Source organism: Pan paniscus, chromosome 1 (genome assembly GCF_029289425.2).
Source record: "Pan paniscus chromosome 1, NHGRI_mPanPan1-v2.0_pri, whole genome shotgun sequence".
NCBI lineage: Eukaryota > Metazoa > Chordata > Mammalia > Primates > Hominidae > Pan > Pan paniscus.
In genome coordinates this window covers 99,868,348-99,892,245 of record NC_073249.2, presented here as the reverse complement: position 1 = coordinate 99,892,245, position 23,898 = coordinate 99,868,348, and the positions used below count along the sequence as shown (strand labels likewise).

At 42.8% G+C, this 23,898-nt stretch overlaps 1 protein-coding gene across 5 annotated transcripts in view; it reads right to left on the bottom strand.

Moving 5' to 3' along the window:
• The window catches only part of OTUD7B (OTU deubiquitinase 7B), a 72,960-nt gene that overhangs the window by 9,093 nt on the left and 39,969 nt on the right, over nt 1-23,898 (bottom strand). For 4 of the 5 annotated variants that reach the window (XM_034934387.3, XM_014347201.5, XM_055113977.2 and 1 more), the window contains exons 4-11: nt 20,395-20,622; nt 18,877-18,978; nt 17,313-17,440; nt 12,786-12,898; nt 3,196-3,323; nt 2,734-2,880; nt 2,074-2,188; nt 357-441 (exon numbers count right to left, since the gene is read on the bottom strand). In XM_034934387.3, coding sequence (XP_034790278.1) covers nt 357-441; nt 2,074-2,188; nt 2,734-2,880; nt 3,196-3,323; nt 12,786-12,898; nt 17,313-17,440; nt 18,877-18,978; nt 20,395-20,622 — 1,046 coding nt within the window. The remainder of the gene's footprint in view (nt 1-356; nt 442-2,073; nt 2,189-2,733; nt 2,881-3,195; nt 3,324-12,785; nt 12,899-17,312; nt 17,441-18,876; nt 18,979-20,394; nt 20,623-23,898) is intronic. The other variant, XM_034934396.3, reaches the window with a different exon arrangement.

The window sequence follows — 23,898 nt, the reverse complement described above, 5'->3', positions numbered from 1 at the left end:
ATACAAAAATTAGCTGGGTGTGGTGGCGCATGCCTGTAATACCAGCTACTCAGGAGGCTGAGGCAGGAGAATCGCTTGAACCCAGGAGGCGGAGGTTGCAATGAGCCAAGATTGTGCCATTGCACTCCAGCCTGGGTGACAGAACAAGACTCCATCTCAAAAATAAAAATAAAAAATACAATAAAAACAGGAAAAATTGTCTTTGGAACTTATCTGACATCTTCTAGTTACTTCTAACCTTGAATTGTAAGCCACCACTCAGAATAGATTCAGAAGGAAACCATCCCAGATCTCCTTGTTCTGTCACTGAAAATGAAATGAAGACACACCAGGGTAGATGTGGGAGAAGTCTTCACCTGTGCATCAGAGGACAGTGGGATCCACTTCACATTCATGTAGCTATGCAGCAGATGCAATTTGACCTCTAGGGACAGAATTACACTATGAAAAAGAGAAAAAAAAATTTACTGTCACCTTTTAAAAGCAAAGCAATTTGATATAGTTGGGAGAAAGGGTGGGAGAGGGCTACATGGCTTAGGACTCAAATAGGGTTGGGTTTGAACTATTTCTCCACCAATTAATAAGCTTTATGACCTTGAGCAAGTCACTTCAACCTCCCTGAAACTCAGCTGCAGCTGAGAATGGGTATAGATAATATCTATCCTGTAGGGTTGTTGTAAAGATTAAAACAGTGTTTGGAAAGAGCCCAGCACAGTGTCTGGAAAATGGGAAATACTAGATAGTAGCCATTATCATTGTTGTTGTTGTAAATATTATTTAGAAGGAGCTTTTGACAAATAGGTGAGAGGTTATTTTTAAAAAGCCATAAACTCTGGATTTTAAAATCAAACTCTCTTAGCTGGGACCCAGTGGCAGGAGCCCAGAGAGTGAAGCACTAGGTAAGTGCTAAGGGAGGAGCTTTTGCATTCATACACTCTCCATCAGGAAGTTGATGCAGGAGGCAGAAGGAAGGCTTAACAAGCCACAGGGAGGTAGAGTGGGGGCTGAGAGGGTAGGGAACATATTTTTCTTGGTATTAAATTCCAGAAAGGCAAAAACTCAGAGCAAACTATTTTTATCACGTATTTATTTATTTATTTTTTGGATGGAGTTTCACTCTTGTTGCCCATACTGGAGTGTAATGGTACCATCTCAGCTCACTGCAACCTCCGCCTCCTGGATTCAAGTTATTCTCCTGCCTCAGCCTCCCGAGTAGATGGGATTATAGACATGCACCACCACGCCTGGCTAATTTTGTATTTTTAGTAGAGACGTGGTTTCTCCATGTTGGCCAGGCTGGTCTCAAACTCCCGACCTCAGGTGATCTGCCTGCCTCGGTTGCCTGTTCACTCTGATGGTGGTTTCTCCCAACATGCTGGGATTACAGGCATAAGCCACTGCACCCAGCCTTGATCAACTCTTTAAAACTCCTCTCACTTGGGCTAAGACATGTGATTTGATTATCCTGATTTTCTTTTTTTTTTTTTTTTTTTTGAGACAGACTCTCACTCTGTTGCCTAGGCTGTAGTGCAGTGGCACGATGTCGGCTCACTGCAACCCCTGCCTCCTGGGTTCAAGCGATTCTCCTGCCTCAGCCTCCCTAGTAGTTGGGATTACAGGCACGCACCACCACGCCTGGCTAATTTTTGTATTTTTAGTAGAGACGAGGTTTCACCATATTGGCCAGGCTTGTCTCGAACTCCTGACCTCATGATCCACCCACCTCAGCCTCCCAAAGTGCTGGAATTACAGGCATAAGCCACCATGCCCGGCCTGATTATCCTGATTTTCTGATCAATGTTTTAGAGATGAATCAGTGTATGAACACTTTTCCTATTGTAAGAAAAGAACAAGTTGAGATGCTAGGATTCCCATCTCTTTCACAGGGAGAAAAAGCAGCTGCACCATGAAAGAGTCCTGGTGCCCAACCTCTCCTCTACCTCCCCATCTTCCCAAAACTCATCTTAGCTTGTGACTGTCTTGCCTGAGCTGAGGAAAAATCCCTGGGAGATGGATGCCACATGTGGAAGAAATCCCAGCACAAAATAGATGAAAAGACTAGGCCTGGCTTACCTGGCCAATCGGACATTGTCACTATCATCTTTGCCCCACTCCCAGCCCTTTCCAGGGTCCACAGCAAAGTGCAAGGGCAGCAGCTTATACTCTGAATCTGTAAGTGGGATCACAGCTGGGGAGGAAGAAACATATCATCAAGGAATCTCCTTAAGAGAGAAAGGTAACTGAACACAGACTTATTTCACTAAAATCATACTAAGGTCTTTAATTGTAGTCACTTCTCAATTCTTACATGTGAATTACCCCTGGTATTAAAACTAATTGGCTAGTTTTCCCGCTACCACGCAGCATGTTTTAGGCCACAAATCTCCCTGAGTCCCCACCAGTCAGTCAACTAACTCTCATGATGTTCTTTCCAGTTAATGTATATTCAGAGAATTCAGTCATAATTTAAGACAAATTCGAAAAGCATCATTTAGAAGCTCTTACACCTTAATCATAAGCCTTTACTCTGGAAGAGGGTATATAGGTCTTGCTTTTCTCCCAACCCTTTTTTTTTTTAATTTGAAAACTCTGGCGTAACTTCTGGCTTAATAAAACAGTATCAACATGTGCTGTCTGGGCTTGCATGTCACTTAATTCTTTCCTCCTACATTAGATCTCATTCAATTTTTTCAAGTGAAAACAATGCAGACCAAAAGACATGTCATTCAGCACCTTGTTCCTTGGTATTCTTCTGCTCCATGGACACGAGTGCAGAAAAGTGGGCCTGATCATAGGCGAGCACCAGAGGGGAGCGGTGACACTGGCTGGCTGGGACCTCCAAAGGCAGATAGATTCCTCCAAAGGGAATAGGGGCAAATGCTGCAGGAAGCCATGAAGATTATTATGAAGGCTGTGTTTCTGCCTAGTGGACAATCCCTACATCCCACTCTGCCAACTGAGTCCCTCCCTGCTTTCATTCCAACATGTTTAATAATTCTTTCCTAAGAAGCCCTGTCAACTAATCCCAACTGCTTTACTCAGAATCTCTTGAGAATTTTGCACTATTCTAATTGATAACTTGCTTTTTCCCCAAGGGTCTATATATCCCCTTTCCTGCCTTCCTTCCAATGCTTAGCCTAAGGCTTTGCAAAAGGGGGTGCTCAGGATGGAGTGAGGACTGACTGGCTGACTCACCTTCCCCTCCGGAGTCCCTCAGCATGGTGTCTGCCACGACGACTATGGGCCTCCTAAGCACATGAGCAAGGACAAAGACGTGAAACTCTTCAAGGCTCTCATATACAGGCTCCTCAGAACTCTCCACCCTGGAACGACGGGAGGGGAGAGAGTGGAAAGGGTGCAGTAAAAATGAGAGAGTAGAAACAGGAGACCCTGAAGACCAGTTCTGCAGAAAGGGAAAAGAAGAATGTCCTTTCCTGGTTTTCCAATCTTAAGGCTGCCACTGATATAGCTGATTATTTTATGCTACCATGGCTGTTTCTACTTCCGTTTCACAGATGGGGAAATCCAAGAGAAGAGATTTGAAGGCTCTAGGGTTAAAGCAGTGTTAGGAATTCGGAGGTAATCCCTATCTCTTAATATTCTTCCTGTTCAATAGCCTCTCTCCATTCTCTTCATCCAGTAGCTCAATACACAACTGCATAGCTTCATCCTACTTATTTTATATACTACAGCCACCCACACATCACACTCATGTCTTACAAAAACAGCCAAACACAATTCCTTTCCTATGTTCCCTCACTGAAAGAACAGCTTCACCATCTATCCAGTAGCCTAATCAGAAATTTGGAAATATTTATTGTGCTTTTATCTCTCACCTTCCAGTAATCACGTGATTTAACCAATTCCATCTCCCGTGTGTTTTTTTGTTTTTTTTTTTTCTTTTTTTTTTTTGAGATAGAGTCTCGCTCTGTCCCCCAGGCTGGAGCAGTGGCGCGATCTCGGCTCACTGCAAGCTCTGCCTCCCAAGTTCACGCCATTCTCCTGCCTCAGCCTCCCGAGTAGCTGGGACTACAGGCACCCGCCACCTCGCCCAGCTAATTTTTTGTACTTTTTGTATTTTTTTTTTTTTTTTCTTTTTTGAGATGGAGTCTCACTCTTTCGCCCAGACTGGAGTGCAGTGGTGCGATCTGGGCTCACTGCAAGCTCCACCTCCTGAGTTCAGGCAATTCTCCTGCCTCAGCCTCCCAAGTAGCTGGGACTACAGGTGCCCACCACCACGCCTGGCTAATTTTTTTGTATATTTAGTAGAGATGGGGTTTCACCGTGGTCTCGATCTCCTGACTTCGTGATCCACCCGCCTCGGCCTCCCAAAGTGCTGGGATTACAGGCGTGAGCCACCGTGCCTGGCAATTTTTTAAATTTTTAGTAGAGACGGGGTTTCACCGTGTTGGCCAGGATGGTCTTGATCTCCTGACCTCGTGATCCGCCCGTCTCAGCCTCCCAAAGTGCTGGGATTACAGGTGTGAGCCACCAGGCCTGGCCTTCCTGTGTGTTTCTTTTATCTGTCTCCCCGGGCTTATCTTTAGTCTACCACACTGTTCATCCATGGCCCTTTCCTGGATTACTACAACTGCATCTTATCCCACTCCTTTCCACTTCATTGTCCACTGGAGTCAGCGTGTTCAAATACGGAGGGACAAATTTGCTCCTGTCATTCACATACTCAATATTCAATGGCTTCCACCCCCTAAAGCAATTTTATTCAATATTGGATGCTGATTACAAACAAGGATTTCTGGGCCTTACCTCTGTCCAACTCAACTGGACTTTTCTGGGGTGGAGGTCCAGAAATCAGCTTTTTAAATAACTCTCCCAGATTATTCTTATGTACAATAAAATCTGCATAGGTTATAATTTTTAACCATTATGGAAAATTTCAAAATTTTAAACATATTCAATACTAGAAATGATAATATACTAAACACTCATGTATCCATCACCCAGCTTTAACAATTATAAACACATGGTCAACATTTTTTTTTTTTTTAAACAGAAACTTTATTACAGCATATTACAGGCTTGTGTCAGTACTAAATTGATCAATAAACAGATTCTAGGCTGCACTTTCAGGAATGCACCCAAAGCTACTCCTCAGATCTAGAGTAGCATGGGAACTGCTTGCTGCTCCTGCACAATTTTTTTTTATTATACTTTAAGTTCTAGGGTACATGTGCACAATGTGCAGGTTTGTTACATAAGTATACATATGCCACGTTGGTGTGCTGCACCCATTAACTCGTCATTTACATTAGATATATCTCCTAATGCTATCCCTCCCCCCTCCCCCCACTCCACAACAGGCCTTGGTGTGTGATGTTCCCCACCCTGTGTCCAAGTGTCCTTATTGTTCAATTCCCACCTATGAGTGAGAACATGTGGTGTTTGGTTTTCTGTCCTTGTGATAGTTTGCTCAGAATGATGGTTTCCAGCTTCATCCATGTCCCTACAAAGGACATGAACTCATGCTTTTTTATGGCTGCATAGTATTCCATGGTGTATATGTGCCACATTTTCTTAATCCAGTCTATCATTGTTGGACATTTGGGTTGGTTCCAGGTCTTTGCTATTGTGAATAGTGCCACAATACACATACATGTGCATATGTCTTTATAGCAGCATGATTTATAATCCTTTGGGTATATACCCAGTAATGGGATGGCTACGTCAAATGGGATTTCTAGTTCTAGAACCTTGAGCAATCGCCACACTGTCTTCCACAATGGTTGAACTAGTTTACAGTCCCACCAACAGTGTAAAAGTGTTCCTATTTCTCCACATCTTCTCCAGCACCTGTTGTTTCCTGACTTTTTTAATGATCACCATTCTAACTGGTGTGAGATGGTATCTCATTGTGATTTTAATTTGCATTTCTCTGATGGCCAGTGATGATGAGCATTTTTTCATGTGTCTGTTGGCTGCATAAATGTCTTCTTTTGAGAAGTGTCTGTTTATATCCTTTGCCCACTTTTTGATGGGGTTGATTTTTTCTTATAACTTTGTTTAAGTTCTTTGTAGATTCTGGATATTAGCCCTTTGTCAGATGAGTAGATTGCAAAAATTTTCTCCCATTCTGTAGGTTGCCTGTTCACTCTGATGGTGGTTTCTTTTGCTGTGCAGAAGCTCTTTAGTTTAATTAGATCCCATTTGTCTATTTTGGCTTTTGTTGCCATTGCTTTTGGTGTTTTAGTCATGAAGTCCTTGCCCATGCCTATGTCCTGAATGGTATTGCCTAGGTTTTCTTCTAGGGTTTTTATGGTTTTAGGTCTAACATTTAAGTCTTTAATCCATCTTGAATTAACTTTTTTATAAGGTGTAAGGAAGGGATCCAGTTTCAGCTTTCTACCTATGGTTAGCCAGTTTTCCCAGCACCATTTATAAAATAGGGAATCCTTTCCCCATTTCTTGTTTTTGTCAGGTTTGTCAAAGATCAGATTGTTGTAGATGTGTGGTATTATTTCTGAAGGCTCTGTTCTGTTCCATTGGTCTATATCTCTGTTTTGGTACCAGTACCATGCTGTTTTGGTTACTGCAGCCTTGTAGTATAGTTTGAAGTCAGGTAGCGTGATGCCTCCAGCTTTGTTCTTTTGGCTTAGGATTGTCTTGGCAATGCAGGCTCTTTTTTGGTTCCATATGGACTTTAAAGTAGTTTTTTCCAATTCTGTGAAGAAAGTCATTGGTGGCTTGATGGGGATGGCACTGAGTCTATAAATTACCTTGGGCAGTATGGCCATTTTCACGATACTGAGTCTTCCTATCCATGAGCATGAAATGTTCTTCCATTTGTTTGTGTCCTCTTTTATTTTGTTGAGCAGTGGTTTGTAGTTCTCCTTGAAGAGGTCCTTCACATCCTTTGTAAGTTGGATTTCTAGGTATTTTATTCTCTTTGAAGCAATTGTGAATGGGAGTTCACTCATGATTTGGCTCTCTGATTGTCTATTATTGGTGTATAGGAATGCTTGTGATTTTTGCACATTGATTTTGTATCCTGAGACTGCTGAAGTTGCTTATCAGCTTAAGGAGATTTTGGGCTAAGACAATGGGGTTTTCTAAATATACAATCATGTCACCTGCAAACAGGGACAATTTGACTTTCTCGTTTCCTAATTGAATATCCTTTATTTCTTTCTCCTGCCTGATTGCCCTGGCCAGAACTTCTAACACTATGTTGAATAGGAGTGGTGAGAAAGGGCATCCCTGTCTTGTGCCAGTTTTCGAAGGGAATGCTTCCAGTTTCTGCCCATTCAGTATGATATTGGCTGTGGGTCTGTCATAAATAGCTCTTATTATTTTGAGATACGTCCCATCAATATCTAGTTTATTGAGTTTTTAGCATGAAGGGCTGTTGAATTTTGTCAAAGGCCTTTTCTGCATCTATTGAGGTAATCATGTGGTTTTTATCTTTGGTTCTGTTTATATGATGGATTATGTTTATTGATTTACATATGTTGAACCAGCCTTGCCTCCCAGGGATGAAGCCAACTTGATCTTGGGGGATAAGCTTTTTGATGTGCTGCTGGATTCGGTTTGCCAGTATTTTATTGAGGATTCTTGCATTGATGTTCATCAGGGATAGTGGTCTAAAATTCTCTTTTTTTGTTGTGTCTCTGCCAGGCTTTGGTATCAGGATGATGCTGGCCTCATAAAATGAGTTAGGGAGGATTCCCTCTTTTTCTATTGATTGGAATAGTTTCAGAAGGAATGGTACCAGCTCCTCTTTGTACCTCTGGTAGAATTTGGCTGTGAATCCATCTGGTCTTGGACTTTTTATGGTTGGTATGCTATTATTGCCTCAATTTCAGAGATGCTATTGGTCTATTCAGGGGTTCAAATTCTTCCTGGTTTAGTCTTGGGAGGGTGTATGTGTCCAGGAATTTATCCATTTCTTCTACATTTTCTAGTTTAATTGTATTGAGGTGTTTATAGTAGTCTCTGATGGAAGTTTGTATTTCTGTGGGATCGGTGGTGATATCCCCTTTATCATTTTTTATTGTGTCTATTTGATTCTTCTCTCTTTTCTTCTTTATTAGTCTTGCCAGCGGTCTATCAATTTTGTTGATCTTTTCAAAAAACCAGCTCCTGGATTCGTTGATTTTTTGAAGGGTTTTTTGTGTCTCTATCTCCTTCAGTTCTGCTCTGATCTTAGTTATTTCTTGCCTTCTGCTAGCTTTTGAATGTTTGCTCTTGCTTCTCTAGTTCTTTTAATTGTGATGTTAGGGTGTCAATTTTGGATCTTTCCTGCTTTCTCTTGTGGGCATTTAGTGCTATAAATTTCCCTCTCCACACTGCTTTGAATGTGTCCCAGAGATTCTGGTATGCTGTGTCTTTGTTCTCATTGGTTTCAAAGAACATCTTTATTTCTGCCTTCATTTCATTACGTACCCAGTAGTCATTCAGGAGCAGGTTGTTCAGTTTCCATGTAGTTGAGCAGTTCTGAGTGAGTTTCTTAATCCCGAGTTCTAATTTGATTGCACTGTGGTCTGACAGACAGTTTGTTATAATTTCTGTTCTTTTACATTTGCTGAGGAGTGCTTTACTTCCAACTATGTGGTCAATTTTGGAATAAGTGCGATGTGGTGCTAAGAAGAATGTATATTCTGTTGATTTGGGGTGAAGAGTTCTGTAGATGTCTATTAGGTCTGCTTGGTGCAGAGTTGAGTTCAAGTCCTGGATATCCTTTTTAACTTTCTGTCTCGTTGATCTCTCTAATGTTGACAGTGGGGTGTTAAAGTCTCCCATTATTATTGTGTGGGAGTCTAAGTCTCTCTGTAGGTCTCTAAGGACTTGCTTTATGAATCTCGGTGCTCCTGTATTGGGTGCATATATATTTAAGATAGCTCTTCCTGTTGAATTGATCCCTTTACCATTATGTAATGGCCTTGTCTCTTTTGATCTTTGTTGGTTTAAAGTCTGTTTTATCAGAGACTAGGATTGCAACCCCTGCTTTTTTTTGATTTCCATTTGCTTGGTAGATCTTCCTCCATCCCTTTATTTTGAGCCTATGTGTGTCTCTGCACCTGAGATGGGTCTCCTGAATATCGCACACTGATGGGTCTTGACTCTTTATCCAATTTGCCAGTCTGTGTCTTTTTAATTGGAGCATTTAGCCTATTTACATTTAAGGTTAATACTGTTATGTGTGAATTTGATCCTGTCATTATGATGTTAGCTGGTTATTTTGCTCGTTAGTTGATGCAGTTTCTTCCTAGCATCGATGTTCTTTACAATTTGGCATGTTTTTGCAGTGGCTGGTACCGGTTGTTCCTTTCCATGTTTAGTGCTTCTTTCAGGAGCTCTTGTAAGGCAGGCCTGGTGGTGACAAAATCTCTCAGCATTTGCTTGTCTGTAAAGGATTTTATTTCTCCTTCACTTATGAAGCTTAGTTTGGCTGGATACGAAATTCTGGGTTGAAAATTCTTTTCTTTAAGACTGTTGAATATTGGCCCCCACGCTCTTCTGGCTTGCAGAGTTTCTGCCGAGAGATCTGCTGTTAGTCTGATGGGCTTCCCTTTGTGGGTAACCCGACCTTTCTCTCTGGCTGCCCTTAGCATTTTTTCCTTCATTTCAACTTTGGGAATCTGACAATTATGTATCTCCAGAGTTGCTCTTCTCAAGGAGTATCTTTGTGGCGTTCTCTGTATTCCCTGAATTTGAATGTCGGCCTACCTTGCTAGGTTGGGGAAGTTCTCCTGGATAATATCCTGAAGAGTGTTTTCCAACTTGGTTCCATTCTCCCCGTCACTTTCAGGTACACCAATCAGACATAGATTTGGTCTTTTCACATAGTCCCATATTTCTTTGAGGCTTTGTTCGTTTCTTTTTACTCTTTTTTCTCTGAACTTCTCTTCTTGCTTCATTTCATTCATTTGATCTTCAATCACTCATACCCTTTCTTCCACTTGATTGAATCAGCTACTGAAGCTTGTGCACGCGTCACATAGTTCTTATGCCATGGTTTTCAGCTCCATCAGGTCGTTTAAGGTCTTCTCTATGCTGTTTATTCTAGTTAGCCATTCGTCTAATCTTTTTTCAAGGTTTTTAGCTTCTTTGCAATGGGTTCGAACATCCTCCTTTAGCTCAGAGTTTGTTATTACCGATCGTCTGAAGCCTTCTTCTCTCAACTCGTCAAAGTCATTCTCCGTCCAGCTTTGTTCTGTTGCTGGTGAGGAGCTGCGTTCCTTTGGAGGAGAAGAGGCACTCTGATTTTTAGAAGTTTCAGCTTTTCTGCTCTGGTTTCTCCCCATCTTTGTGGTTTTATCTACCTTTGGTCTTTGATGATGGTGACATACAGATGGGGTATTGGTGTGGATGTCCTTTCTGTTAGTTTTCCTTCTAACAGTCAGGACCCTCAGCTGCAGGTCTGTTGGAGTTTGCTGGAGGTCCACTCCAGACCCTGTTTGCCTGGGTATCACCAGCGGAGGCTGCAGAACAGCAAATATTGCAGAACGGCAAATGTTGCTGCCTGATCCTTTCTCTGGAAGCTTCATCTCAGAGGGGCACCCAGCTGTATAAGGTGTCAGTCGGCCCCTACTGGGAGATGTCTCCCAGTTAGGCTACTCAGGGGTCAGGGACCCACTTGAGGAGGCAGTCTGTCCGTTCTCAGATCTCAAACTCCGTGCTGGGAGAACCACTACTCTCTTCAAAGCTGTCAGACAGGGACGTTTAAGTCTGCAGAAGTTCCTGCTGCCTTTTGTTCAGCAATGCCCTGCCGCCAGAGGTGGAGTCTACAGAGGCAGGCAGGCCTCCTTGAGCTGCAGTGGGCTCCACCCAGTTCGAGCTTCCCGGCCACTTTGTTTACCTACTCAAGCCTCAGCAATGGCGGACGCCCCTCTCCCAGCCTCACTGCCTCCTTGCAGTTCTACCTCAGACTGCTGTGCTAGCAGTGAGCAAGCCTCCGCGGGCATGGGACCCTCCGAGCCAGGCACGAGATATAATCTCCTGGTGTGCCATTTGCTAAGACCGTTGGAAAAGTGCAGTATTAGGGTGGGAATGTCCCGATTTTCCAGGTACCGTCTGTCACGGCTTCCCTTGGCTAGGAAAGGGAATTCCCCAACTCCTTGTGCTTCCCATGTGAGGCAATGCCCCGCCCTGCTTCAGCTCACGCTCCGTGGGCTATACCCACTGTCCGACAAGCCCTAGTGAGATGAACCCGGTACCTCAGTTGGAAATGCAGAAATCATCCCTCTTCTGCGTCACTCATGCTGGGAGCTGTAGACTGCAGCTGTTCCTATTCGGCCATCTTCAACACTTGGTCAATCTTGTTTTACTACACCTCAGATCTATTTACCTACCTCCCCCATCACGGGGCTACCACCAGATAATTTTGAAGCAAATCCTGGACATTATATAATTTCATCCATTTTTATTTTATTTCAGTTTCTATCTCTAAAAACATAAAGGACTACCTTTTTTTTTTTTTTTTTTGAAATGGAGTCTCACTCTGTCGCCAGGGCTGGAGTGCAGTGGCACGAACTCGGCTGACTACAACCTCTGCTTCCTGGGTTCAAGCAATTCTCCTGCCTCAGCCTCTCGAGTAGCTGGGATTACAGCCGCCTAGCACCACGCCCAGCTAATTTTTTGTATTTTTAGTAGAGACAGGGTTTCACCACATTGGCCAGGCTGGTCTTGAATTCCCGCCCACCTCGGCCTCCCAAAGTTCTGGGATTACAGGCGTGAGCCACTGCGCCTGGCCAGGACTACCTTTTTAAACAACCACTATACCATTAATATCACATTTTATAATTTTAACAATAATCAAACACAGAGACATTGTTCACATTTCCTTAATTGTCTTATGATGTCCACACATCCCAACTGGTTGATGTCTTTTTTTTTCTTTTAGAGACAGAGGTCTCTCTTTGTCACCCAGGCTGGAGTGCAGGGGTGCTGTCACAACTCACTGCAGCCTCGACCTCCCCAGCTCAGGCAATCCTCCCACCTCAGCCTCCCAAGTAGCTGGGACTATAGGCATGCACCACCATGCCTGGCTAATTTTTTTTTTTTTAAGATGTGGTCTCACTGGCCAGGCATGGTGGCTCATGCTTGTAATCCCAGCACTTTGGGAGGCCAAGGTGGGTGGATCACTTGAGGCCAGGAGTTTGAGATCACCCTGGCCAAAATGGTGAAACCCCGTCTCTAATAAAAATACAAAAATTAGCTGGGCGTGGTGGCATGCATCTGTAGTCCCAGCTACTTGGGAGGCTGAAACAGAGAATCACTTGAACCCTGAAGGCAGAGGTTGCAGTGAGCAGAGATCACACCACTGCACTCCAGCCTGGGCAACAAAGTAAGACTCTGTCTCAAAAAAAAAAAGAAAAAAAAAGAAAAGAAAAAGAAATGGGGTCTCACTATGTTACCCAGGCTGGTTTCGAACTCCTGGGCTCACACGATCCTCCTGCCTCAGCCTTTCAAAGTGCTGAGATTACAGGTGTGAGACACCACACCCGGCCTGATATGTCTTTTTAGTCCATTTAAACCTACAAGTTCCTTGTCCCTTTTTATTTTCCTTGCAGTTTACTTACTGAAGATACGGGGTCATTTGTCCTGAAGTTTCCAAAGTCTAGATGGGCTACTTTATATTCCAGTTCAATACCGAACTACCTGTAGTTCCTAAACATATCATGTTGTTACACACTTTTGTGCCCTTAGCATAGTTCCTCTCTTTCCTTCTAATATCCTCTTAGCACAGAGCTCTCTAGACACTGGGCTGTGGAAGCCCAATGAGGACTCTATGCAGGTTTCCTCCTCCCCTACTTAGCCATACTTACCCACCACAGTTGGCTCCATTGGTACCTAGATGCATTCGGGGTTCACTTGAGGCAAGCTTGATCAGTTCATTCCACTCCTTCTGCCATTCATCTTCTGTGTATACCAGCCCTGACTGTGTGAAGGACAGGCAGGGGACATTGGGCAATTAGAGGCTGGGTTCTAAGAGGCAATACCTACTCCACCTTATTCACTGTTACTTACTCCCTAATCCCTTAGCACTTCATTTACAAATTGTACTACAAAGTCAAATCTCTTATCTCTTTTACAGTCAAGATCCATGAACTAATAGTCTATGACTATTACACTTCTTTATCATCCATTCTTTTTGACCTACTGCAATCTGTCCCATTTCTTCCCTCCATCCTCCTCACCCACCTGCCACATAACATTTCACCTACCTGATTTTGGCAAAGAACAATGACCTTCTAATTGCCAAATTCAGTGGACCCTGGTTCCCATCTTAGCCTTCACGTGGGTTATTTTCCTCTTTAAATTTTCTTTGCCATTAGCGTCCATAAAATTACTTTCTATTCCTCTAAATTCTGTCTGCCCCCAAAATACTAGTGGTGTGTCAATGATTTTCACCTTGGTTCCCTCTGGGTGATCTCTTCTACTGCCATAATCTCATCCACTACCATCTGTATGGTATATACCATCTATCTCCAGCCCAGATTTCTTAATTTCTTTTCTTTTTCTTTCTTTCTTTTTTTTTTGAGACAGAGTCACCCAGGCTGGAGTGCAATGGCACAATCTCGGCTCGCTGCAACCTTCACCTCCCGGGTTCAAATGCTTCTCCTGCCTCAGCCTCTCAAGTAGCTGGAATTACAGCACCCACCACCAGGCCCAGCTAATTTTTGTATTTTTAGTAGAGACAGGCTTTCCCCATGTTGGCCAGGCTGGTCTCGAACTCCTGACCTGGTGATCTGCCTGTCTCAGCCACCCAAAATGCTGGGATTACAGGCATGAGGCACTGCACTCAGCCTAGACTTCTTAATTTCTATATTCATATATCCAGCTACCTACTGGAGACTGCCACCTGCCCATGGCTACCTCAAACTCTGCAAAGTCAAAATAGAACTCCTGTTTTTTCCCAAACCCACTCTTCTTCCTATTTTCCTACCTTAGTGAATAGCACCAACTATCACCCAAACATCCAAGCTCAAAACCAAGGAATTATCTAATATTCCTTTCTTTCTTTCACCCACCCCACACCTGGATACCTTCTTTTTTTTTTTTTTTTTTTTTTTTTTTTTTTGAGACAGAGTCTCACTCTGTCGCCCAGGCTGGAGTACAGTGGAACGATCTCGGCTCACTGCAACCTCCACCTCCCGGGTTCAAGCAATTCTCCTGCCTCAGCCTCCCAAGTAGAAGTGCTGCATACAAAGCCTACTTCCTGGCCCCTACCCACTTCTCTAGTCAGATATATCTCACTGAATCAGCTGTAGTTCCTGAAATATACCATGTTGTTTTATACCACTGAGCTTTTGTCTAAGCTGTTCCTTCTGCCTGGAGTAGCTCACTTTCTATCAACCTTGTGAACAATTTCTCAACTTTTAGGACAGAACTCAGGTATCATTCCTCTAAATAGTCTCCTAAATCTCCCTTGGCAGATCAACCACTCCTTCCTTTGTATCCTCTCTCCCTAACTGCTATAGAGTTGTTGTTGTTGTTTTGTTTGTTTGTTTGAGACAAAGTCTTGCTCTGTCACCCAGGATGGAGTGTGGTGGCATGATCTTGGCTCACTGCAACCTCCACCTCCCAGGTTCAAGCAATTCTCCTGCCTCAGCCTCCTGAGTAGCTGGGACTACACGCGCACACCACCATGCCTGGCTAGTTTTGTATTTTTAGTAGAGACGGGGTTTCACCATGTTGGCCAGGCTGGTCTCGAACTACCAACAGGTGATCCGCCTGCCTTGGCCTTCCAAAGTGCTGGGATTACAGGCATGAGCCACCGCATCCGGCCAGCATTAACTGCTATAGAGACGTCTATTGTAAGAGTCATACATGTTATAACCTGTTGCAATTATGTATTTACATGTCCATCTCCTCCTCTATGCTAGGATCATGTTTTATGCAATACACCCAAGGTCTATTTTGTGACTATAATCAATAAACATATGCTAAGTGAAACTACAATTTTTATCAAAGGAGAGCAGGCAATGGTACAAGCAATTTTAAAATACATTGGCTTTAGGATGTATATAATGATAAGGGAAATAAGTTTAACTTATTAATTTTATTTGGCTGACATTAGTATTAAAATGAGTCTATACGGCTTAACCGCACACTGACAGAGTAGAAGGAAATCACTGGAAACATGAGGGGTATTGGGAACAAATTTAATGGGAATTTTTTAAATGACACAGCTATTTTCAATTTGTAAAATGCTATCACAAATTTTACTTCAATTAAAAATAAAGAGAGCAATGCCCAGGTTCTATATGGAGTGCTGCAGTCACTCCAATAGACACATCCAGAGGGATCCGGCTCCCTCTTCCTGGCCGGTTTCTGCTTCCTGTTTTAATGTACACAGCCACTAGGTGGTGTACAACTTCTAGCCTTAACATTTAAGAAACTATTACTGAGCCTCACCACCAATTGCAACATAAAACAAGGAAGCCCAGGAAATCAAAACTTATTTAGTGTGGTTTTGGTACTGGGGAGCTAAAGGAAGCTTCCCCAGTTCATTATCCTCCTCCTACCATTCCCACTCCCAAGGTGGGTATAATGCTATGAATGGTCTAAGCTAAGACAATTTATGAAGGCCACATTTTCAGTATGAACTTTCACTGTACTGAGCAAAAGGACTAAAACTATTGCTCCATTACTAGCCACTATTCTCTATGCATGTTGGGGACTTTCAGATGGAAAGGCTGACTTTGAGAGGGAAAGGCTGGCTGGCCAAGGATAGAACGTGGGTATTTCTGGGTTTCCTGGCTAAATACCATTATAATCTAACCCCATCTTTAGAATAATAACTGTAATTGCTTTAATAACTGGAATTGGGCACACCTAATTTTCTGGGTGTTGCTGTCATTTCTACTTAATAGTTGGCATGTTCTGGTTTGGCCTTTTCTTGCCTCTGCAGTGGTTAAGGTTCCGGTATTATCTGAACTCAACAGTGAAGAGGACAAAGCTGACTACCACAAAACTGACTACTGATTTGCTTTGGATTCTAAATTCTAGGCTAGCTCTAGCTCAGGCAAAAGCTTTCCATGAGATCCAGCCAAGCTTTTGGTGCTAAAAAAGAATGTCACTTATGTGGCCTTGCCCCTGTGGGTTTATTTCCCTCAGGAATCTTCTGGGGAAGACTGGCTGCTCAAGGAGAGGATTCTGATCTTAATATCATCTACTTTTAACAACTGGATTATTTGTTTTTGAGGAAGAAACATAGCATATTCTACTTACATATTAAATCTTCAGGATATAAAATTCTAAATAACTAAAACAAAAAAACTCTTCTACATTGTCAAGTTATGACAGCAATAAAATGAGAAAAAAAGAAAGGTGGACGAAAAAGGAAAGTTTCTGAAGAGATATTGCCATATTAAATGCCAGAAAGATCCAGCCATAACATGGCAAAAAAAAAATAGATATACATAAAGAGCAGGAGATATAAACATAGCACAGAATCACAGGAAAAGGAAATAGGGAGCCTCATTATTTTTATGTAAAGGCATAATGTCATTATTGAAGGGAAGTAATCAGCAAACTTTTTCTGTAAAGGGCCAGGTAGTCAGTAAGTATGGGCTGTGCAGGCCACATCATGTTACTACTGTGCTGCTGGAGGAAGAAAGCAGTTACACGTGTAAACATCCAAGAAATGCACAGGGCTGTGTTCTGATAAAAGGTTTTTTTTGTTTGTTTGTTTGTTTTACAAAATAGCCATAGTTTGCGCAACCCGTTTTGGAGAGGGCAAGTACAAACAATCTGTTGTTACTGCCTTATATAACAGCAGCCTCAACATTTGACAAACTCCTGAGAAGTACTGTTCCGACTCAATTAAATAGGTATGCTTTGTGTGTGTGTGTGTGTGATTAGAATGCTGGTTCCTTATGCTTTTTAAAATTTAAAATAAACTAAAACTGAGTATATGAAAAACAAATGGTATATATGTCCAAAAAGATTTTAAGCATTCACATTTCTATAGGGGCTGAAAACATAAGTCTTTAAAAATTGGTCTAGCCTTATTACAAGCAAAAAAACAAAACAATACAAAAATCCTATGGAATTGTCATAACTCATTTTGCAAAACACTGCCACTAAAAGCTATAAAGCACCTACTGGGGGAAAAGCACAATGTTAGATAACCTCTCTGTAGGTCTCATGCCCACCACCAGTTCTCATGACCACATCAGAAGGCATTTACCCCATTGGCGTTAACTGCATTTTCTCCAATTTTCAGGATCATAAGGGGAGTCACACTGACCTAAACACTTGGAAATATTTTCTACTGGCAGGCACCCGGTGACTTTGGCAGCTTGGTAACTTTAGGAAACAAGGCACTCCCACCCACGCTCTCCCACCTCTTTATTCTGCTGTGTCTGCTGCCACCTCCAGCGCCTTTTCAACGCTTCCTTCTCAACTCCCTTCTCCATCAGTGCATACAAAGCTTTCCGCAGCATCAAGTCCCGATCATGGAAACCCCACATTCCTGTGGCAAAAAAGCATAATGGTAAGATACCTCAGCTTGACTCTGCTAATTTTTGTATTTTTAGTAGAGATGGGGTTTCACCATGTTGGCCAGGCTGGTCTCAAACCCCTGGCCTCAAGTGACGCCCCTGCCTTACCCTCCCAAAGTGCTGGGATTATAGGTGTGAGCCATGGCACCAGGCTGCAAATAATATATTAAGTTGTAAGTTGACTTAATTTTTTGTTTATTTGGTTTTTTATGGGTTTTTTTGGTTGGTTTTTTTGAGACAGAGTTTCACTCTGTCCCCCAGGCTGGAGTGCCATGGTGTGTTCTTGGCTTACCGCAACTTCCGCCTCCCATGTTCAAGAGATTCTCCTGCTTCAGCCTCCCGAGTAGCTAGGATTACAGGTGTCCACCACCACATCAGGCTAATTTTTGTATTTTTAGTAGATACAGGGTTTCACGATGTTGGCCAGGCTGGTCTCGAACTCCCAACCTCAGGTGATCCACCCACCTTGGCATCTCAAAGTTCTGGGACTACAGGCGTGAGCCACCACGCCTGACCTTTTTTTTTTTTTTTTTTTTTTTGAGACAGAGTCTTGCTCTGTTGCCCAGGCTGGAGTACAGTGGTGCGATCTCGGCTCACTCACTGCAACCTCTGGCCCCCGGATTCAGCGATTCTCCTGCCTCAGCCTCCCTAGTAGCTGGGATTACAGGCACCTGCCACCATGCCCAGCTAATTTTTGTATTTTTAGTAGAGATGGGGTTTCACCGTGTTGGCCAGGCTGGTCTCAAACTCCTGGCCTCAAGTGATCTGCCCACCTTGGCCTCCCACAGTGTTGGAATTACAGGCGTGAGCCATTGAGCCCAGCCCTTACTTTAAATATTAAGCCTATTTACAGTGGGGCATGGTGGCTCCCACCTGTAATCCCAGCTACTTGGGAGGCTGAGGCAGGAGAATCACTTGAACCCAGGGGTGGAGGTCACAGTGAGCTGAGATCACACCACTGTACTTCAGCCTGGGCAACAGAGTGAGACTCCGTCTCAAAAACTAAATAAATAAATAAAATAAAGTAAGTGTGTGTTACAAAGGACTGCTAAAAACATACCTTTTTCATACAACAAAAGAATAAATATTAAGTAGAACTGTACACATACACACATCTAGCTATACACTGCTGGCTTACTCCTACTCATTACTCCTGGGGTCAGCTTTCAAAGCCAGCCCAAGCTAATATCTGTGCTCTCTTCACTATCTCACTAGCAAAGGTAGGGCTCACTCCCATTTCCTCTTGTGCCAACATAAACACACAGACACACACGTAAGCATGCACAATCTCGCTCTGAACCATCATTTCCGCCTAAGATCAAGGTTATCTGGATCAAGTCCTACACATGAGATTTGACTCAACTGCTTCCTTTCTGCAGGTGAATGGAGGACTGCTTTCAAGACTCACCAAGGGAGGCTGCATGCAGGAGGCAGTTCCCATCTCCAGTAGTTGCCAAAGGAAGCAGCCTCTGAGAGGTGGGATCCACACTCACCCACCAGTTCAAACGCCCTGTAGAAACAAGATAGTGGAGGAAAAGGAGATTATCCATGAAGCCCTTCCACCTTCCTATTTCTAAAACAGACTCCAAAGCAGCCTCCTCTAGGAGGCCTACCCAGAATAAAACCATCACTTGATTACTCTTTATATCTTCTTCACTTATATCTAGTCAGTCAGAATCTTGTGAGCACAATTGGTTAGATCAGTGAGTAGGGTCAATTTTGTCCCAAAGGGACACTGGCAATGACTGAAGATATGTTTGCATGTCACAACTGGTAGCACGATGCTACTGGTATCTAATGGGTAGAGGCCAGGGATGCTGCTAATCATGATATAATGCACAAGGCAGCTTGCAAAACAAAGAATTATCTAGACCAAAATGTCAATACTGCCAAGGTTGAGAAACCCTGGGTTAAATGACGAGGCCAAGGACATAAGTTGAAACTGTTGACTGCTTGGACTGGCCCTGATTCCTTCCCTCCACTCAGGAGACCAGTATGTATCACAGCAACAAAGCTCAGCAAAAATCCATCATGAACAAAACAAAAACAACTCAAAGCATGTATTTAAGGTGTCTTATGAGTATCATCTGCATATATGACAGCATGTCATCATGTGTGGGGTGTGACTTTAAAGGAATAAGCAATAAGATAAAGTACATAAAATATCCAAGAAAATAAGTCTTAATTCCATACAGTCATCCCACAATTGCCAACCCATTATTTACATGAGGAAAATATCTTATGAGTGATGCATAAGTTTTCTTGAACTACTGTGGAGCATAGTTTTTGAACTACTGAATGAAAAACTGGCTTATAAACTCCCTAGACCAGATAATTTACCAACTTAAAAAAAAAATTACAAATAGATGTATATGGTTAATATAGAAGGTTACAAAATGAAAAATAAAAGCTTCCTTTCCATGCCCTCATCTAACTCCAGTTCTTATCCCACACAAGCATTTTAATGCCTGATTAGCTTTTCCAAAATTCCCAGCTGCCTCATCCTATGATAAGAATTAATTTTAACAATAATTTAAGATAAACACAATTACAAACGTAAATACATTTGGGGGGATAGGTTCACTACTGTGCATCATCTACAGCATTGGTCATTTCTGTTCACAAGGGTGTTTCAGGGCCAATTATAATTCGTTGTATTTTTTTCATGTATTGATTTCTAGGTATTGATTCCTAGGCCTTTTCACATGTGTATCTGGTTTCTCTTCCATCAACCAGGAAATTCCCAGAGTAAAGTATCTAATCTGTATCCATTCTTTGACAGCACAAGTTTATCCCACTGACTCCTGACTTTGCAATCAGATAACACACTTAAACTGGAAGCTACCGATCAAGTCCAGCCCCTCCACAAGGCTGCCTGTAGGTGGAGAGTAGAGGGAAGAGTGTGGGAGAGGAAGCACTCACTGACCTGCCTGTTCCAAGGCAACCAGCATGGACTGCTCAATGAGGTCTCTCTCTATGAAGCTGCGGAAGTCTTCATTGTATACAGTGAGATCTGGAAGCTGGAAGGCACAGATGGGCATTTCCAGGGGGTGCTCATTGCTCCCCCCACCCCCACCATTGGAGGAGACATGGGACCGGGCCAGGGAAACAATGCTGGAGCTGGCGTGGGAGATGCCCCTAGACAGGCGTTTTTCTGCAACGAGAAATGGAGTCACCTTAGAACATACACAGCCCACTTGGAGAACTCTACACTGATGTGGTGAAAGTTACCTCTCAACAGGGTTTACAGTCAGAGAAAAACTAAGTCTAACTGACTACTGAATTTCAGAACCCTTTTTCTGAAGCCAAATACAATTGGAGAAATAGAGAAAGTATTTTTGTAGGCACTCACATTAGCACCAAATTATTCATTCCTCTTTCTGCCCTTGTTTGGAATTTGCCTGATCTTCCCCTCCCTCTGACTGTCTTCCTCCACTTCCATATTTCCCAGTGTGATAGGGACCCATTCATTTAGCAATTTGGTCATTGTTTGGTGGGAGGAGAGGGAATAAGGGAAGTGAGGTTTCCCTAGACTAGAGTTAGTCAAATAACCTCTCTGGTAATTCTCAGGGTCTTGGGAAATACCTTTTCTAAAGGGTATTTTCATTCTAGAAAGATTATAAAAGAAATCCATTATAGAAAAGAAAATCCTTTGGGAGGCCAAGGCAGGTGGATCACCTGAGGTCAGGTGTTCAAGAGCAGCCTGACCAACATGGTGAAACACTGTCTCTACTAAAAATACAAAAATTAGCCGGGCATGGTGGTGTGCCCCTATAATCCCAGCTACTCGGGAGGCTGAGGTGGGAGAATTGCTTGAACCTGGGAGGCGGAGGCTGCAGTGAGCCGAGATCGTGCCACTGCACTCCTGCCTGACAACAGAGCAAGACCCCGTTTCAAAAAAAAAAAAAAAAGACAACAACAAATCTTACACATTTGGGAACTTTCTTCCTACATCAATAACATTAATTTATATTGCTTACTACAACTACTCTCAATACCCATATTTATCAGAAATTTATAGGGACAGTCAATTCTTAACAGTCTATAGAGAACAATAATGTAGATAGTACCCCACATCATTTCATTTGTTTTGAATACATGACACTTGTAATTCCCAAGCAGATATTCCACTGTGATTATAATTTGCTCAATGTAGTATTACAGTTCATTTGTATGGCTTCAATTATGTAATGATTTAATGATGATCCAAAGGAGGCAAAATTTCAAAAGCATGTTGGGCTGTTCTTAATACAATATTTGCCAGATATGATACACAAAATAAACTGAGTTGTCTAAAGTTATCTTATAGTGATGTTATTTTTCAAATATTTTTTAGTTTTGTTTTTTTTGTTCTTTGAGACAGAGTCTCGCTCTGTCGCTCAGGCTGGAGTGCAGTGCTGCAGTCTCAGCTCACTGCAACCTCTGCCTCCCAGGTTCAAGGGATTCTCCTGCCTCAGCCTTCTGAGTAGCTAGGATTACACGCACACGCCACCACACCCAGCTAATTTTTTTTTTTATTTTAGCAGAGACGGGGTTTCTCCACATTGGCCAGGCTGTTCTCCTCAAACTCCTGGCCTCAGGTGATCTGCCAGCCTTGGCCTCCCAAAGTGCTGGGATTACAGGCGTGAGCCACCACACCCACCTTAAAAATATTTTTTAGGTATTCGTAGACTGAGCATGGTGGCTCACACCTGTAATCCCAAAACTTTGGGAAGCCAAGGTAGAAGGATCACTTGAGCCCAGGAATTCGAGACCACCTGGGCAACAGAGTGAGACCTAATTTCTACAAAGAATCAAAAATTTAACTAGGTGAGGTGGTGCGTGCCCATGCTCCCAGCTACTTGGGAGGCTGAGGCAGTAGGATCCCTTGAGCCTAGGAGGTTTAGGCTGTAGTGAGCTGTGTTCCACCAGCCTCACTCCAGCCTTGGGGGACAGAGCAAGACCCTGCCTCAAAAACAGTACCATGTGCCTATGGTAAAAAATCAATATACTATCAAAAGGTATAAAATGATTTCACAAGGAAGTCTTCTTATCGTTCAGAATTCCTGATCCCTTCCCCAGAGGCAAACTTTTGTATCCTTCTAGAAATTTTTATGCATACAGAAGCATATACAGGTTTTGGCCGGGCACGATGGCTCACGCCTGTAATCCCAGCACTTTGGGAGGCCGAGGCGGGTGGATCACAAGGTCAGGAGATCGACACCATCCTGGCTAATATGGTGAAACCCCATCTCCACTAAAAATGCATGTACAGCTTTTAAAATCATCTTTTAAAACACAAATGAGAGTATACTACATACATTGCATTGCGTCTTACCTTTTTGAAAAAAATTATATATTTTTTTATATGGAGTCTCACTCCGTCACCCAGGCTGGAGAGCAGTGGTGCAATCTAGGTTTACTGCAACCTCTGCCTCCTGGGCTTAAGCAAGTCTCCTGCCTCAGCCTCCCAAGTAGCTGGGATTACAGGTGTGCACCACTATGCCCAGCTAATTTTTGTGATTTTAGCAGAGACAGGGTTTCACCATGTAGGCCAGGCTGGTCTCGAACTCCTGACCTCAGGTGATCCACCAGCCTTGGCCTCCCAAAGTGCTGGGATTACAGGTGTGAGCCATCATGCCCAGCCCCCTTCTGAATAGATTTTAGAAATTTTTCCAAAACAGTACACCAAGTTCTGCCTAATTCTTTCTAATGATTACAGAGTATTCCACAACATGGATGATTACAATTTACTTAACCATTCCTTTACTAATGGACATTAAATGTTTTCAGGGCCAGGCGCAGTGGCTCACACCTGTAATCCCAGCACTTTGGGGGGCCAAGTCAGATGGATTGCCTCAAGAAAAAAAAAAAAGTTTCAAGATTTAATTATTGTAAAATAATGCTGCTGTGAATATCCTTATATGCTGCATTTATGTATTTCTTTTTTTAATTTTTATTCATTTATTTATTTGTTTTTTTGAGACAGAGTCTCACTGTGTCACCCAGGCTGGAGTGCAGTGGTGTAATCTCAGTTCACTGCAACCTCCGCCTCCCAAGTTCAAGCAATTCTCCTGCCTCAGCCTCCCAAGTAGCTGGGATTATAGGCATGTACCACCACGCCCAGCTAATGTTTGTATTTTTAATAGAGATGGGGTTTTACCATGTTGGCCAGACTGGTCTCGAACTCCTGAGCTCAGGTGATCCACCCACCTCGACCTCCCAAAGTGCTGGGATTACAGGTGTGAGCCACTGCACCTGGCCTTATGTATTTATTTAAAGAATACTTATGTGCACATACACATATATGATAAATTGCTAGATATGAAATTGCTAAGTCAGAGTACATACGCATTTTAATTTTGATAGATATTGGCAAATATTAACAAATTACCCCCCAAAGAGGTAATGACTCTTTCAATTCTACCTTTATGTGAACTTTATATCAACA